The sequence below is a fragment of the Montipora foliosa genome, chromosome 13 (genome assembly GCF_036669935.1).
Source record: "Montipora foliosa isolate CH-2021 chromosome 13, ASM3666993v2, whole genome shotgun sequence".
In the NCBI taxonomy this organism is placed as follows: Eukaryota; Metazoa; Cnidaria; class Anthozoa; order Scleractinia; family Acroporidae; genus Montipora; species Montipora foliosa.
Window position 1 is genome coordinate 10593722 of NC_090881.1, and position 15000 is coordinate 10608721.

The window sequence follows — 15000 nt, forward strand, 5'->3', positions numbered from 1 at the left end:
GGGTCTTAAAACATGAGGTGTACTGCTGTTCGTGTTTTAAACGGTTCTTACATACATACATACATACATACATACATACATACATACATACATACATACATACATACATACATACATACATACATACATACACATCTTTATTTGGTTAAGCAGGTTAATAAAAGAGGAGCCAAAAGCTTAATTTATATTTTAGCAAAAATAACAAACATTGTATTCAAGTCTCGTTTTCTAAATCCTAAACTAATCTTGGGCCCAGATCTTTTTATATTCGTAAAATGCTTGTAAGTAATCTGTAACGCAAACTTTATTGATAACAGGAAATGATGGAAAGGTGTAATGCGCCCGTGAAAAGGATAGAATACAAGCTGCCTGGAAAGGGTTCTTTTTTTTAACGAAAGTTTCATTGGCAGCGGCTTGAAAATAAACCCATGCGGCATTACCCTTAACATGGTCATCCACGTCAGTGCGATATACATAGAAGCACACCGCAGGTACGTTAGACCAAAAAACGTCTTCAGGCGTGCATGGACGGTTTGTGATAGAGGAAGAACAATTCGCCAATGGACCCTGACAAAAGTAGCAATCCAAGCTGCAAACTTAAAAATAAAAGAAGAATTTGACAAGAGATTAGTTAAAATGAATGAGGTCGAAAAGAAATGTACTCGAGGCGTGCAGGCGAGGCTTATGCCAAGGATTCTTTGGGGCATCACATTTTGTTTGTCCCTAACCTCTTTTTTTTTTTGGGGGGGGGGGGGGGGGTACACAAAATGCAAGGTCTCTGTCATAGATTACCCTACCAATCCCAAATGACCTAGAAATGTCTAAGAAAATGCGTCGACTAAAATGAATTACTAAAGCAACGCCGCATGTACGTTATATTTGGCAGAACGACATAATTCTGTCAAGTGTTTTGCAACTAAATGGGAAAAGAGAAGGAAATTCATTTATTAAGTATTGCATTTCCATTATTTTAAAATATGTCTTCACTATTGATTCTTAGAGAGTCTATTGTTCTAAGACGGTAGGAATAATGAGTCTCTCTATCCCTCGGGTATCGCCTCGTTAAGAAATTAATCTAAGGGTGACATCTGTCATACTTTACTAGTCTCAATAGGATCAATTTGCAATCCACAAAGATAAAATCTCATAAATCTTCGGTGTGATTTTCAATGGTCAAAGCATCATTGTTCCTAGCATATCCGCTTCCAGGTCAAATTGTACGCAAATGGTCCGTGTTAACCCCCATTTAAGGCTATGTCAATTAAAAGTTGCACTACAAATCAACAGCCAAACAAGCAAACAAAAATTATATGAATTATCTATCCATTCTTTTTATCAGTTCATTGTGGTAAAAAATTCTGAAAATCCTTCCTTCCTTGGCACCTAAAATAAAGAAAAGACGAACAAATGAGGATTATAAAATGTGAAATATCAAAAGAAGTATTGTGAATTCAAATTAAAACTATTGAATTAAAATGAGTGGATTAAATGAAAGCAGCAGGACCGGTAATAATTGCGAAAGCGTACAACTTAGAGATGATTTTCAAACACTAAATGGGGAGATGCAACATGGTTAAAAGCTCTATTCCTGATTCCGACAAGCAACATCATCAGGAGGATACCATAACAGCTAGTTTCGGTCCCTTTTCCTCTCCTGATAAAGCACTGGTACAGTGTGGCCCTTCCACCACTTTCACTCTCCATTCATACTTAGACACAATGGCTTAAAATCCAAGACTTGTTGATCTTTAAGAATACAAAATACAATGAGTCCTCAATGGTGTAACATTACCAAGTAACAGCGACAAAGTAAAGACCCCAAGAAATGTCATATCCTCAATCGTTTAGCACAGACTGAAATATTAAAGTAAATAAGAAATGTGTATTTTTTTTCCCGTTTGCGCAATTTTTCTTTACGTTATGTGAAGCATCTGAGGCAATGTTATGGCAAGTTTCATAAGGGCAAAATTTTCTTGTCACTGTCGAGGCACATCGAAAACCAGTTGGGAACAGATTTAAAAAGAACTTGTTGGCTCGCATTTAAGAGCAAAACAAACAAACAAATCAACTTTTTCTTTATGTCCAAAAGAGTACAGAAAATTGTTATTTAATTCCAGTTGACAATAAAAATTCGAGTTTCATTCCTGAACAAAGGAAAAACCGATTAAACCAGTTTTTGAAAATAACAAACGATTTAGTGTACAACGAAAGAATTTGTCGAGTAACTTCTTCCACTAAGTATGAGCTATTACTTGTATTCTGTTTTTTCGTTGTCGTTCTCTTTCGCTCTCAATTCGTTTCTGTTCTACTCATACGCCCTCCATGCCTTATGTAACCTTATCAGAGCTTCTAAAGATATGCCAAAAATTGCAATACAGAGAAAAAAAGCAGCTGTAAGCAAAAATTTTCAGCTTTAACTTTATATCCCTCCGATGCTCGACTTGAATAACTGCGTAGCCGCCAATGTGGCCAACAGCTATCTTGATATGTCAAACTAAATTAAAACCAGCAAAAAATGCAGAAAGAAAACATTTTCCTAACCCTTTTCCACCTGAACACGAAAAGCGTTGACTGCGTAAGAACTATTGTCGATGTAGTATGGCTGTGTAGCCGCGTTGAGCCACAGAAAGCTCGCGAAAAATAAAGCCTCGCTTATGTTTAGGTGAGGTAAAATGGGTTATCTGGGGATAGTAAATCACGATTGAGATCACGCAAAAGGAAGACGCTTTCGGCTTTTTCCCGCATCGATGGGTTACCATGTTTTCTTAACTATGATGCTCCGCGCGAGCTCTGCTACTAATTGCAGATCTGTGTAAGAAATGTTTAACTCTACCTAAAAATCCCAGCTTTTTTCCTGTCTGTTTCGAAAATATTGTCGAACCTAACCTTAACCTTAATTTAAGTTTATTTGTTGTCATCCACAAATCAATATCTTTCAAGCATTCTAGGATGTTGGCCATAGTCCGAGCCAGACCAAAGTCATCATTGCACGAAGAGGAGATATATATATACAGCTGGGTATCGTCGTTGTACAGATGGAAAATCGCATTATGTCCGCGACGGGCGAGGTGTAAAGTAAGTGGAGAACTGGGCCCAGCACGGAGACTTACGGTACGCCGCAGGTTAGGTTGTGTGACTGAGATTTCTCAAGATCAATGGTATCGTACTGGGAGCGAGAGAAAAGGTAAGACTCAAACCTCTAAAGCACTTTTCCACGAATTTCAAATTGGGATGCAATCTGCAATAAGGAGTGGTCGTCAGTATCGAAGGCGGCTGATAAGTCAAGAAGCAGAAGCAGATGATTGTCGAGCGCCCTCAGTGCATCATTGCAACATGGAGGACGATCCTAGCCTGACGGGAGTGACGTCTTCGGGGAACTCGAATCATTGTTGCATGCGTTTATCCCATTAAGGAAAGAAAAAAACACCTTAACTAGATCATCTTGACTCTCACAGAAAAAGAATTTAAGGAAGGAAAAGGATTCCATGGAAAAAAAAAATGAGTGATGCGATTAAAACCCCTACTACTCGCCTTGATCGTCTTTTAGCTTGCGGTCCAATGCAACAGGTAGATATGCGGCTTCTATGTAGGCTTCCACGAAAATTTTATGTATTTCTTTTTTTCTGTCATATTGACAAAATCATTGGAAAATGGTTGAGGAATTGAATTTCCAAGGAGATTCTTATGATTTCCTTTAATTCAATTAAGCTGAACAGCCCGAAGGGATTTTGTTTCAATTGTAAAAACCATTTTTTCCCTAAATGTTATTCCGTCTTGATGAATTATGTGTCATCTATTTCGCGTCCACATTGCACCGGTGGCTCAGTTGGTTAAGCATCGGGCTGTCATGCAGGAATTCCGAACCCCGGCCGGATCAACACTCAGGATCTTGAAATAACTGAGGAGAAAGTGCTTATCCAGAGCAAGCGAAGTTACAAGAAAACCTTATTCCAGATTCTGACTGACAGCAATTGTAATTATTAAATTGAAATTTAACCAATTGAATGCGTGTCAAATTGATTATCATTTGTCACGGCATTGAACAATAATTTTTCCTATTATGTGGTATGATGTAATCACAATGTGCCCCCTTGATTTAAGTATTCATTTCAGTTGGATTTTCAAAGTGTTCCAAATTGCCCATGTTGCTTCGCGAATTGGGAATTAATCCTTAATTGGCCTCGGGACCATGCGATTACATATACAAATCATACCCCATTACTATTATAATTTCAAATCAGAATTCCCAACTGCTGACGATTGTTGAGCGATATAAATATGTTTTGTTTTAACTTGAGGGTCACGGTTGTCCAACTTTTAAAATTAGCCACTTGACTGCTTTTATCGACACTCTTCCGATTGTTTAGAAACGATTCCTATAGTTCTGACGCCTCCAACAAAGGACTTCTTCCTGGACGACGAAACGCAACGGGATCTTCTACCATCAAGCTTCCGTTACTGTCTCTCATCCTAAGTCAACGATTCCCTTGATTTTCCCGTCGAAGAGCGCAAACGTTAATTGAACATTGGTATCGATGGTACATACATTGTTGCGAGTTCTTCTCCCAAAAAGAACTTTCTGCGTGCGTTATTCCCATTAAAGAAAGAGACTAGAACATCTGGTCTCTCACGGAAAAAGAATCAAAGAAGGAAAAGGACTGCATGAGAAAAGTTGAGTAATGTGATCAGAACTCCTCCTACTTACCTTGATCCTCTTTTAGCATATGGTCCAACAGGTAGACACAGTATATCAGCAGTAAAGTGACTTCTCTGAATCCACCACGCCAATTTGATGTATTTCTTTCTTCTGGCATATTAACAAAATAATTTTAAAATGGTTCCGCAACTGACACATTTCCAAGGAGATTCTTATGATTTCCATTAGTTCGATTAATGCTGGGTTTAGAGTTAAGCTTTTATGGCGGTAAATGTTGAACTGAGGTCAAGTTAGCAAACCTTGCCGGAACATAATTAAAGTTGAACACCCAGAAGGGATTCTGCTTTAATCAGAAAGACGTATTTCTATACGTGAATATAAATCCGTCTTGACGAATTATGTCATCCATTTCGCGTTTACCGTGCACCGGTGGCTCAATTGGTTGAGCGTCGGGCCGTGTAATGTGGGAGGTTGCGAGTTCGACTTATCTTTCCAACAAAATGAAAAGTAGTTTAAGATTCCGATCTGTGGGCTTATAAAGGTGCTGTTGCACTTGACAATTCTTGTTGCAGCTTGTCCGCAATTTTGTTGCAACAACAGCACTCACGTTGTGAAAGGAGCTGCTTGATGGGTATTAAAGTACACCACGTTTCATGAAACTTAAGGTTTTCCATAAGATGCTCGCAAACTTTGGGGCAACTTTCACGATTTCGGGAAACTTTTTTTTCGGTAAAGCCTCAAAACAAAGGAAATAGCCATATTAAGCTTTAAATGTTGCTTGTTTTGCTTTTTCATCGCATGCTGTACAAGTTTACCATGTTGTTCACTTGTAGTTGTCTTGTTGAACATTGGGTGAGTCATGATCATGACGAGCTAATTATCTGGTCAGCGGTCCATGAAAAAAATGGTGGACAATAAAAAAAAAAAATGGAACGCTGTGTGGACAGCCTTAGTTTGCAATTTGTCTCGCTTTCGACGATCACATAAGGATAAGCGAGGCCATAAAACGCTACAGCACAAGTTGATGGACGTGTTACATTGCGTATTACTTGAAAAGATATAGCAGTTCTAAAAATGGGAAGATGTGAGAGAAGGTTAACGAAGCTCCAGACAATGGATTCCTGACCTTAACTAACCTGGTCTCGTTCGCATTCTTATAAAAGAACTATTTATATACTACAAGGGGGAATTTTAAAATGCTCAAAGGGACATGCTGCAAATTAAAACATCAAACGTATGCGCGCTCACTGAAGGAAGCGCATATACAAAAACTCAAGTCAAAGATCATTGTTTTAACAATACAGAAAGTATCCTAAACATCCATTAAATCCATTTTATTAGGCCTAATGTTAGCATTTGTAAAGAGTTAGGGCTGTGTCTGTATTGCTAAAACAATGACCTGTGACTTGGGACCTGTGACCTGTGACCTCTGTTTTGTACCTGTCCTTCCTTCAGTGCGCGAGCATAATTTTGGTGTTTTAATTTGCAGCAACATTCTTTTAATTTGCAGCAACTATTTTAAATTCGCAGCAACTTTATTTTATTTGCAGCGACTCTTTAATTTGCATCATATTCCTTGTGGGCCACCGTAGAAATGCGGGAAGATTGGATAACTTAGTAAAGACCCCCGGAACGTTTTGGACAACATGCAGCAATGAGCCGTTTCGCACGTCATTCGAATGGAAGATAAGAAGTGCATAATTAGGGTGCGTTCGATTGACCGTATTCCGGAATAGGAATACATGGAATACAAGTTGGAAATCCTTCGTTTTTGCGGAGATTCACATTAAAATTGTCAAACATCTGCTAAAATGTTATTTTAAACATACTTTTATCATCCTTGCGGCTTCGAAACGCGTCAAACATACCGTTTTAATCATCACTCCACGTATTCTTATTCCGGAATAGGGTCAATCGAACGCGCCCTAAATCTGTCATTGCCATGAATAATTTTGTGAGAACAATGAGGTAGCAAATTGTTCCAATCGATCAACAGCTAACAGTTGTTGCGTCAGGCAAATCGCAAGTGAAATTATGGGGTCATTGTTTAAAACTGTTAATTTCTGAGGTCGTAATAACATTTCGAATTGACAGTGGTGATCAAACTCTGCGCCAAGAAATGCACGGTATATTTCTAAAACAATTCAGAACGAGATGATAACAACGGTTGGAAAATGTATTTCAAACGATTTGTCACACGAGGTAAGGGAATGCAAGTACCTTTCTATATTAACAGACGAAGCGGCAGATATATCAAAAAAAGAACATCTTTCTGTGGTAATTCGATTTGTGGATTCTGAGAAAAATATTCGAGAGGAATTTGTTGGGTTTTAGTTGTGTGAAGCCTAAGGAACAGCTGGGGTTGCAAGCCAGTGCAGACTTAGGGTTATCTATGGAGGATTGCCGAGGACAATGTTATGATGGTGCTGGAAACATGGCGGGACGACTTAGTGGAGCTTCATCACTCATCCCACAAGCACATGAGAAAGCCATTTATGTGCACTGTATGAACCATCGTCTTAATCTTTGTGTTGCTGACACTTGTTCCTTAGCACTTGTAAGTACCATGATGAATGTTGTGAGAGCACTTTCTAATTTTTTCAACAATTCACCAAAACGACACCAGTGTTTAATAGCCAAAACTAAAGAAATACTGCCTAATAACAATCACCGTGTGCTAATTGCTGTGTGCAGAACAAGATGGATTTCCGGAATTGATGGTATGGAGAGGATTGTTGAACTTTTACCAGCAATTATCTCGTTACTGGAAGACATTACTTTGAACAGTGACATACAGGTAGATGAGAACGCAGCAATGGAACATTGTAATATCAAAAGTAGAAATGATGCACAGAATGTGATTAATGCAGTCACTTTCCCTTTCATTGTCTCAGTGGTAATTGTGAGACATATCTTGGATTTAACTAGGCCCTTAACAGTTAAACTATAAAGGAAAGAAATGGATCTTTTGAAAGCAAAGGACAAAATTGCGAGTTTGAAGTCAGATCTAGGCCAAATGTAAGCTGACATTGATGCAAGAGATCACCACCTCTACACTGAAGCTGTCAATCTGGCAAGAAGTGTTTCAGTTGAACCCAGTATGCCAAGAATAGTTCGAGGACAAGTGTACAGAGCAAATGCTCCACCCCCAACTCCTGAAGGCTATTACAAACTAAATTTTACAAGAGTTTTCCTTGACCACTCCCTACAGCAACTTAATGCTAGATTTCATGCTGAGGTGTATCTTTACTACAAAGGATTGTCAATAATTCCATCTGTTTTACTGGTAAACAATTTGAATTGGAGGCAAAATGTTCAAGAGTTTTGTGAAAATTACAGACAAGACATTCCTAATGCTGCTGGCCTTGATGAAGAACTTCATTTATGGGAAAGGATGTGGAGAGATCAACAAGTTAGACAAGCAGATATACCTGAAAGAATATCAGATACCCTTAAATTGGTTGACAAACAAGCTTTTGTGGATATTTTTACCATTCTACAAACTCTGGCTACTGTTCCTATTTCTTCATCATCCTGTGAGCGTTCAATATCAACTTTAAGGAACCTGAAGAGCTATTTAAGTAACACTATGGGCCAGGAAAGACTAAATGGACTGGCATTGATGCAATTAAACGTGAACTTTGATATGAATTCAATTGTTGACTTAGTTGCCAATTTACACCCAAGAAGAATGAGGGTAGCAAACATTTTACAAGTAGACGAGAACAATGGATGAACAATAACTTCATATTAATAATTATAGTCAGCAGGTAAGACAACAACGTTTCTAGAGTACTTGTGAGTTATGTTCCATCAAGATTCACTCTTTTAAATTGATGGAGAACAGTACAGAAACAAATATTGCTGTCTTTGTGCTCAACTGATAGAAGGGAAATATATTTTTCATCCTTTCTTATTAGTTTTTTAATTTTTGATTTTCTAAATTTGTAATTTCCTCAGTTTTGCCTATCTGAGCCGAATAAATCAGGATGGAACTAGTCACGAAAAATCCTAGATCCACCCCTGGGCTTTCCTAGGCAGCCAGGACTCTCTCCTTTAGTATATATTCTTTTTTTTTTTTTTTTACTGAAATTTAGGAGAGAGAAGAATAAACTATAAATAAAGATTTCCTACGGTTAAATTAGTAGAAGCCCATTGGAATTCATCAAGTAAGAAAAAGAGGAACCGAAGCTTGAAGGAAAGAGTCTTGCTGTGTGCCATAGTGAAAAGGCAGGCTTACTGAATCAATACTTTGCGACCATCGGAACAAAGCCCAGAGCGAGTGACCAACCTTGTCCTGCGGAGGAGTCAAACAGAAGGTTAGTGGCGGTGGAGTCAAACAGAAAGTTAGTGCACTGTTCGTCGCGCTCTCGGCGCAAAGAACAGTGCACTAAGTTGTATAATCTCCTCGGTTGATCACAATCTGTGATTCTTAGTGGCTCCTAAACATGAGAATCGTTACGATCTTAGGAAAAAAGAGCTTACGACCTTCCTCGCGCGCGCACCAACCATTCCCAGTGCTCGTTCATCACAGCAATGTGCAGATTAGCAAACAACAACCTAGTGTAAATACTCGTACATAGTTTATCGATTCTTAGCTTAGTATTTCTATCAAGTTATAGCTTTTCAACATAACCTGTACTATAGCAATTTCATACTTTTTTTGTATTTATTGTGAAGTATTATTCAATTCAGCCTTTTGGCTGCATGTATAGGAAATTTTAATAAACTGTCTATCTATTTATTAATCACATTTCCCACATTTCAATTTTATTTCCTTTTTCCAGTTGAGTATTTTATTTCGTCATTTAACCAACGTTGTGTTTTGGGAAAATTTTGTTTTTTTCAGAGTCGTTCCTTTTCTTGGTTCAGGAACGGTCCCCCTCTTGTGTTCCTTTTGATGAGATAGGAACGAGATTTAATACTACTTGAGAAGAAAATGGTCATTTATTGCTAAAGGGGGAGCCAATTCTTCCCAGTAGCGAATCCCGAGCGGAACAAACTGATCCTTAATGGATGATTTGGGAATTGTTGTTCCTCAAAGTGTGTTCCTTTTGATAACATGGGAGCGTGGTTTTATAAAAAATACGGAACATAATGAATGGTCCTTTCTTGTTAAAACAAATTTGACCTTTTTGGATGATTTGGGAACTGTTTCCAAAAATGTGCTCTTTTTGATAAAATGGGAACCATTGTTCCGAGTTTCGAATCACGAGCGGAACAAATTCGTCCTTTACGCGTGTGATTTGAGATCAATTCGTCTTAATAACGCGTTTATACTTCAGTTGTCATTATTTAAAAAGCGTTTGTTCCCAAAAACCAAGAAGCTAAGGAAAGGAATTTTATTTAAGCGTTGAATCTTCTAGCGCTGTAGAGCACCAATCGGGAACACTGTAAATAACACTGTTTTAAGAACTTTCCTTTCATTTTCAACAACACAAAGCATTTTAATACGTAGAATATTGTTCGCCCATTTGTGTGAAATTTTCAAACATAATTGTTTAGTTTTTTTTAGCTCATTTCTCTGTGCTTGCTATGAAATATAGCCGTTTGTTTTTTTTTTTTATATTTATTGCACGAAGAGATATTTGAAGTTCTGTTTTATCGTTAAACTATCATTGAGAACGGAGACCTTTTTTTTTCAGTTATAAGTTAATTTCAATTGTGACAGTGTGACGTAGAGCGCGTAGAAAGACTTTTTGCAAACCGGTTGTCCATGTTATTTATCGGCTTAGGTCGGTCCGTATAGGGAAAACTGTGCCCTCGGCCTTGAGTACGTCCCTCGGCCTGCGGCCTTGGACCGTACTCAAGACCTCGGGCACAGTTTTTCGCTATACAGACCTCACAGACCATGAATAAACCTATTGAAACGATGAGTTAAATATTTGGAGGAAACTACTGTCCTAGCATGCAAAATGTAAACTGGTGGTCTCCATCCACGGTTCAAAAATGAACACGGCGAGAAAGCTACGTGGACCGGCTTAGGCATGCGCAAGCATGGCGGCCACGGCTACGAGACAATCTCGACCCCAGAGCTCTTGAGAAAAGAGCTCTGGGGAACCCTGAAACAAAGTGTCTTCTCATTGGTTTTCATGAAGAACAATCAAAAGCGTCTCTAATTGGTGCATTCATGTTAGCACGAGGAGTGAGCAGGCGCCGTACAGTTCAAATAGCCAATTTTTAGCTATAAGAACCCTACGGCGGATGTTCTTCTACACAGAGTTTCCCAGAGCCTTGGGTCGATCCAAGGCTCTCGTGACGAGAATGGGCTACGAGAAGGACATCTAAGATTATGATTTCCACTATTGTAATAAATTCACATAAATTAAATTCATTCGGAATGGAAAGTGTGCATCATTATTCCTAAAAAAACAAACAAACAAACAAAAGAAAAAACCGATTTATTCTGCTTGTAGGAATTTCCAAGAATTGAATACACGTGGGAGGCTGCAGGAATCGTCCAAGAAAACTAAATGTAGACGCTATTTTTTTTAAATGTTTATTATAACCAGATTTCAGGCAACAAAATATAACTTATCTTAGCATTACGGACTTTTCATTTGGGCAAAATGCAGCCAAGGAAAGAACTCAAGCGAACTCAAGTGAAGGAAACCGAACTTTGAGTCAGTGTCCCCGACATTTTTCAATCTTTTGCTTATGAATCCATACAAATCGAAACAAGCCGTCTCCGAATGTCCGCAATAAAAAGCCTGTTCGCAAACAAATGTTTCACTATATATCACAAAAAGGCGAGACGATTTTACAAAGGTCAATTCGCCCTTGGCACACGATACATCCAGCAGTTGTATGGAAGTTAAGTTTGTGCTATGAAGTTAGTTTTCCTAATCCATTAATTCTTCCCACTGCCGAAATTTGAGTGATTGATTCGTTGATAAAAGACTTACATATTAACTTTTCTTGAACTATTTATAAACGCGTTCTTTGAAAATCAAGAACCGACCGTGTTAGAGAACTGTGGAGAGATATGAATAGGAAAAAACGTGAAAAAAAGATTCTGCTGCTCTATCTACATGTCTACAATCGTGGACAAAATGCTAAGGCGTTTTGCAATTTTTAACATTGTAACGCACACCTAAAAGAATGCCAAAATCCTTTTGTCCAGGGTTGAAGACATTGTCAGCAGTCGCGTGTAACATTGATAGGATACTTGTTTATATAAAAACGCAGACACAAACAAACTTTTTTTCCCCATTTATTAATTCGATTTGACACAAGAAGTACGAGCCGTAATTAAAGTAAACCGATTTTATCCATATTATATCCAATAAATCCCTTGCAGATATTATGTCCTTCAGCTGACCGTGAACAGCGGTTGATGGTTGCTCATAACCCTTTTTCATTCTGAAAAATGAAGTCATTAAACGATTTCGTAAAAATAAAAAATAAAAATTAAAATAAAACAAATAAATAAACAAAAGAAAGGGATAGAAGAAATAAATAGAAAACGTCCTTAGCTGGCAGCTGTGAAGAATTATGAAAAAAAGGTCAAAAACTTCAAAAGGCAAAAGTGGCTCGCAAAGGTGTCATGTGTAATGGAGTTATGAAGACGGGATTCTGATAAAATTGAAGACGGATTTAGGATAACACTGCAACTAGTTTGGTCGTCAGACAAATTGAACCTTGTGGCAAAGGCATGGGAAAAGGGCTTCAACATTTGCTTTAACATTCGTTTCGATTTTGGTGAACGCTGGTGAACGATGTTGACCCCTCGGATGGCAAACGATTTCAAAAACATCATCAAAATTTGATTGAAAGCTTCAACGGGGTCTGGTATTCAGCCTGCGGCTGTTACTATGGATACCTGGGCAAACACCTAATTCCTCTTTCTTTCTGGCAGTCACGCTTTCCAGCTCACTCAATGGCTTCACTTCCCCAGTACGTCGCTGCGAATGAACTCACCAAGGCCCACGACGACTATGGAGACGTTCTTTTGCTGTGAAAAGTCGATAATAAGGTTGATCAGTAAACCAAGTAATGATTATTATAAGTTCGCTTTAAGTTAAAATTTGTCATGCCCTAACATTTTATTGCTATAGAGGGTATTCTCTACCGTTAAGCAAGACCATTTAGTTTCGGCCTTTAGCGATTGGATTTCACAATGCTTTTCGTATTAGAAAGAAGCCGCCCTGCAATTTCGTACCACCAATTAAAGACAGGATTCCTTGAGCAAGTGGCAAAATATTTTTCTCTTTTTTTTGTGTGTCAAATCCTGCCTTATCTTAGCTTCTTGGAACAGTCCTGTCAAAGTGAGATGTGATAATTATCATGCTCTCTGCTCTTGCCTTGAAAATCAAACTATGATGATCATACTTACTCCATTTCAAAAGTATTGAAGTGCTAATGCGACAAAAATCGAATTTCTTTTCCGCTACTTTTGGGCTTCAGTTGATCAATACTTAGACCTAAAAGCGGCAAAAATATGTTTTTTTTTTAAGTAATTCAAAAGGGCATTTGCTAGAAAACGGCCCTTCGAGATCGAGTTCACAAAGTTCGATCAGAGTAAGCGTCGTATTTTCTCTTGACACATGTTCTAGCAGTTGAGTTTATCTTTGGTTCTATTGTTGAACTGGTTGAGTTCTTAATTACGAAATCATCATTTCTTTTGTCTTCGTCATTAGATACTGAAATGGATATTGACGCAATGTCTCAAGGAAACTGAAAATCCGTAGAAAGTTAATGGTTTATGTTTTATCATTATTCCAAATGTTCTTTTGATGATAAACAAGTCACTGAACACGTATATTCAAAATGTAGACTTTATTTTTCAACATAAAAGAATATTTAAGTAAAAAAGCAAGCAGAAATAACCAAATAAGTATAAACCAATCTATTCTTATAAGTAGTTTTTTTGAAACACATTTCAGAATAAAAACTAGCGATAAAAAACGACGTTTCGATCTCTCTGAGATCATTTTCAAGTTGTAAAAGAAGCGAATAAAATCTGCATATATAAGTACAAATTAAGACGTGAGAATGTCCAAAGATAAAATATGTAAATACAAGCGCTAAAATGTAAGTGTTAAAATATTAAAATACTATATAAATAACTTTGCACGGATTAAATCTACATGACTGTTGGTTAAAACGCTAAAGCGTAAGTGTTAAGATACTAAAACGCTATAAAGAACTATATAAATAACTTCGCACGGATTGAATCTGACTGTTTGTTCAAAGTTGGTTTAAGCTCCTTTATAAAAAGCATTTCGTAGATGAGGCAATCGAATTTACTTTCGCACTTTCTCAAGATCTTAAAATCACGATATATGTCACTCGGGACTGTTCCATGTTGCTCTTTAATGTGATTCCCGATTGAAGACGATCCTTTCATGTGTTCCTCGACGCGCTGATAGAGGTGTCGGCACGTATACCCGACATAGTTTGCATCGCACAAACCACACTTGTAATGGTAAACAACGCGTTGCTGGTTTATGATAGGCGGCTTCTTTTCTTTCGGTTTGATCTGGTGTCCAATCTTACGGCTTGTATACACGGCGCGAATATCAATTCCAATTTTTCGGCCCAGTTCCTCAAGTTGCCTTCGCGCTGAATTAGCCGATCTCTGATCTTTGAAAGGTAACACTATTCTGACAGGCGCTTCATTCACGTTACATGCTCGTGTGGAAATTGCCTCGCCGGAAACTTTCTTGGTGACAAAATTACTGATGGTCGATTGCAGCAGTTGGGCTGGGTACTGAAGTCGGGAGAACGTTTGTGTGAGACGGTCACATTCCAGGTGGAACAGTTTCCAGGTAGATGACACTTTAAAGGCACGATCCAGCATTGTTTTTAGCAATGACTTCTTGTATCTAACATCGACGTGGCTCTTGTAATGCAGCAATAATCCGGTGTCAGTTGGTTTTCTGTATACCCTGTATAGTCTGTATTCCAAAAACTAGCGCTAAGTCGCGGTCTTGACTTCGCTCTTCCACATCGTGTGTCATCTAAGGAAATCGAAGCAGCTTTTGAAAAGGCCTTCTGGAAATTAGAACCGGGGTTGAGCGAAGAAAACAAAGAATTGGCGGCTGCATCATTACGTTCCATTGCTTTGAATTACATCGAGCGAAAGACCCCTGCACCACCAAGAGCAATGCTAAGAGCAATCGGCCAATTGAAAAAGAAGGATGACATTGTTATCACAAAGCCAGATAAGGGATCAGGAGTGGTTGTGATGGATAAGTCAGATTATGTACGCCTACTGAGAGAGTCCTCCATAAGCAACGAAACCAAGTTTAGACCAGTATGCGCTGAAAGACCGGGTACTTGCAACCAACTAGGTCGCGTTTCGTCACCTTCAAGCTTCGCCATCTTCTAGCAGCATTTCT

At 38.3% G+C, this 15000-nt stretch overlaps 3 protein-coding genes and 1 pseudogene across 3 annotated transcripts in view; 2 read left to right on the forward strand and 2 right to left on the reverse strand.

Annotated features, from left to right (window-relative positions):
* Positions 1–4814, reverse strand: part of LOC137981686 (uncharacterized) — a 6758-nt gene extending 1944 nt beyond the window's left edge. Inside the window, exons 1-3 of the mRNA XM_068828754.1 lie at positions 4706–4814; positions 1372–1383; positions 441–596 (exon numbers count right to left, since the gene is read on the reverse strand). Coding sequence (XP_068684855.1) covers positions 441–596; positions 1372–1383; positions 4706–4814 — 277 coding nt within the window. The remainder of the gene's footprint in view (positions 1–440; positions 597–1371; positions 1384–4705) is intronic.
* A 1997-nt stretch (positions 4815–6811) lies between these two features.
* On the forward strand, positions 6812–8393 carry LOC137981687 (52 kDa repressor of the inhibitor of the protein kinase-like; annotated as a pseudogene).
* A 5412-nt stretch (positions 8394–13805) lies between these two features.
* On the reverse strand, positions 13806–14806 carry LOC137983403 (uncharacterized). The gene is made up of 2 exons (XM_068830609.1): positions 14733–14806; positions 13806–14556 (listed from the first exon to the last, which is right to left on the reverse strand). Exons 1-2 carry the CDS (start codon positions 14804–14806, stop codon positions 13806–13808), a joined length of 825 nt encoding a protein of 274 aa, XP_068686710.1.
* Positions 14807–14846: 40 nt separating this feature from the next.
* The window catches only part of LOC137983404 (uncharacterized), a 2086-nt gene continuing 1932 nt past the window's right edge, over positions 14847–15000 (forward strand). The window contains exon 1 of the mRNA XM_068830610.1: positions 14847–14915. Within this exon, the coding sequence (XP_068686711.1) occupies positions 14847–14915 (69 nt within the window). The remainder of the gene's footprint in view (positions 14916–15000) is intronic.

What these genes read in the sequence shown, in the direction of transcription:
- LOC137983403 (XM_068830609.1), bottom strand. Translation starts at nt 14,806, where the DNA reads ATGTCATCCTTCTTTTTCAATTGGCCGATTGCTCTTAGCATTGCTCTT. An exon ending in GCAGGGGTCTTTCGCTCGAT is followed by an intron (nt 14,557 to 14,732) that starts GTAATTCAAAGC and finishes TTTGGAATACAG; the next exon opens with ACTATACAGGGTATACAGAA.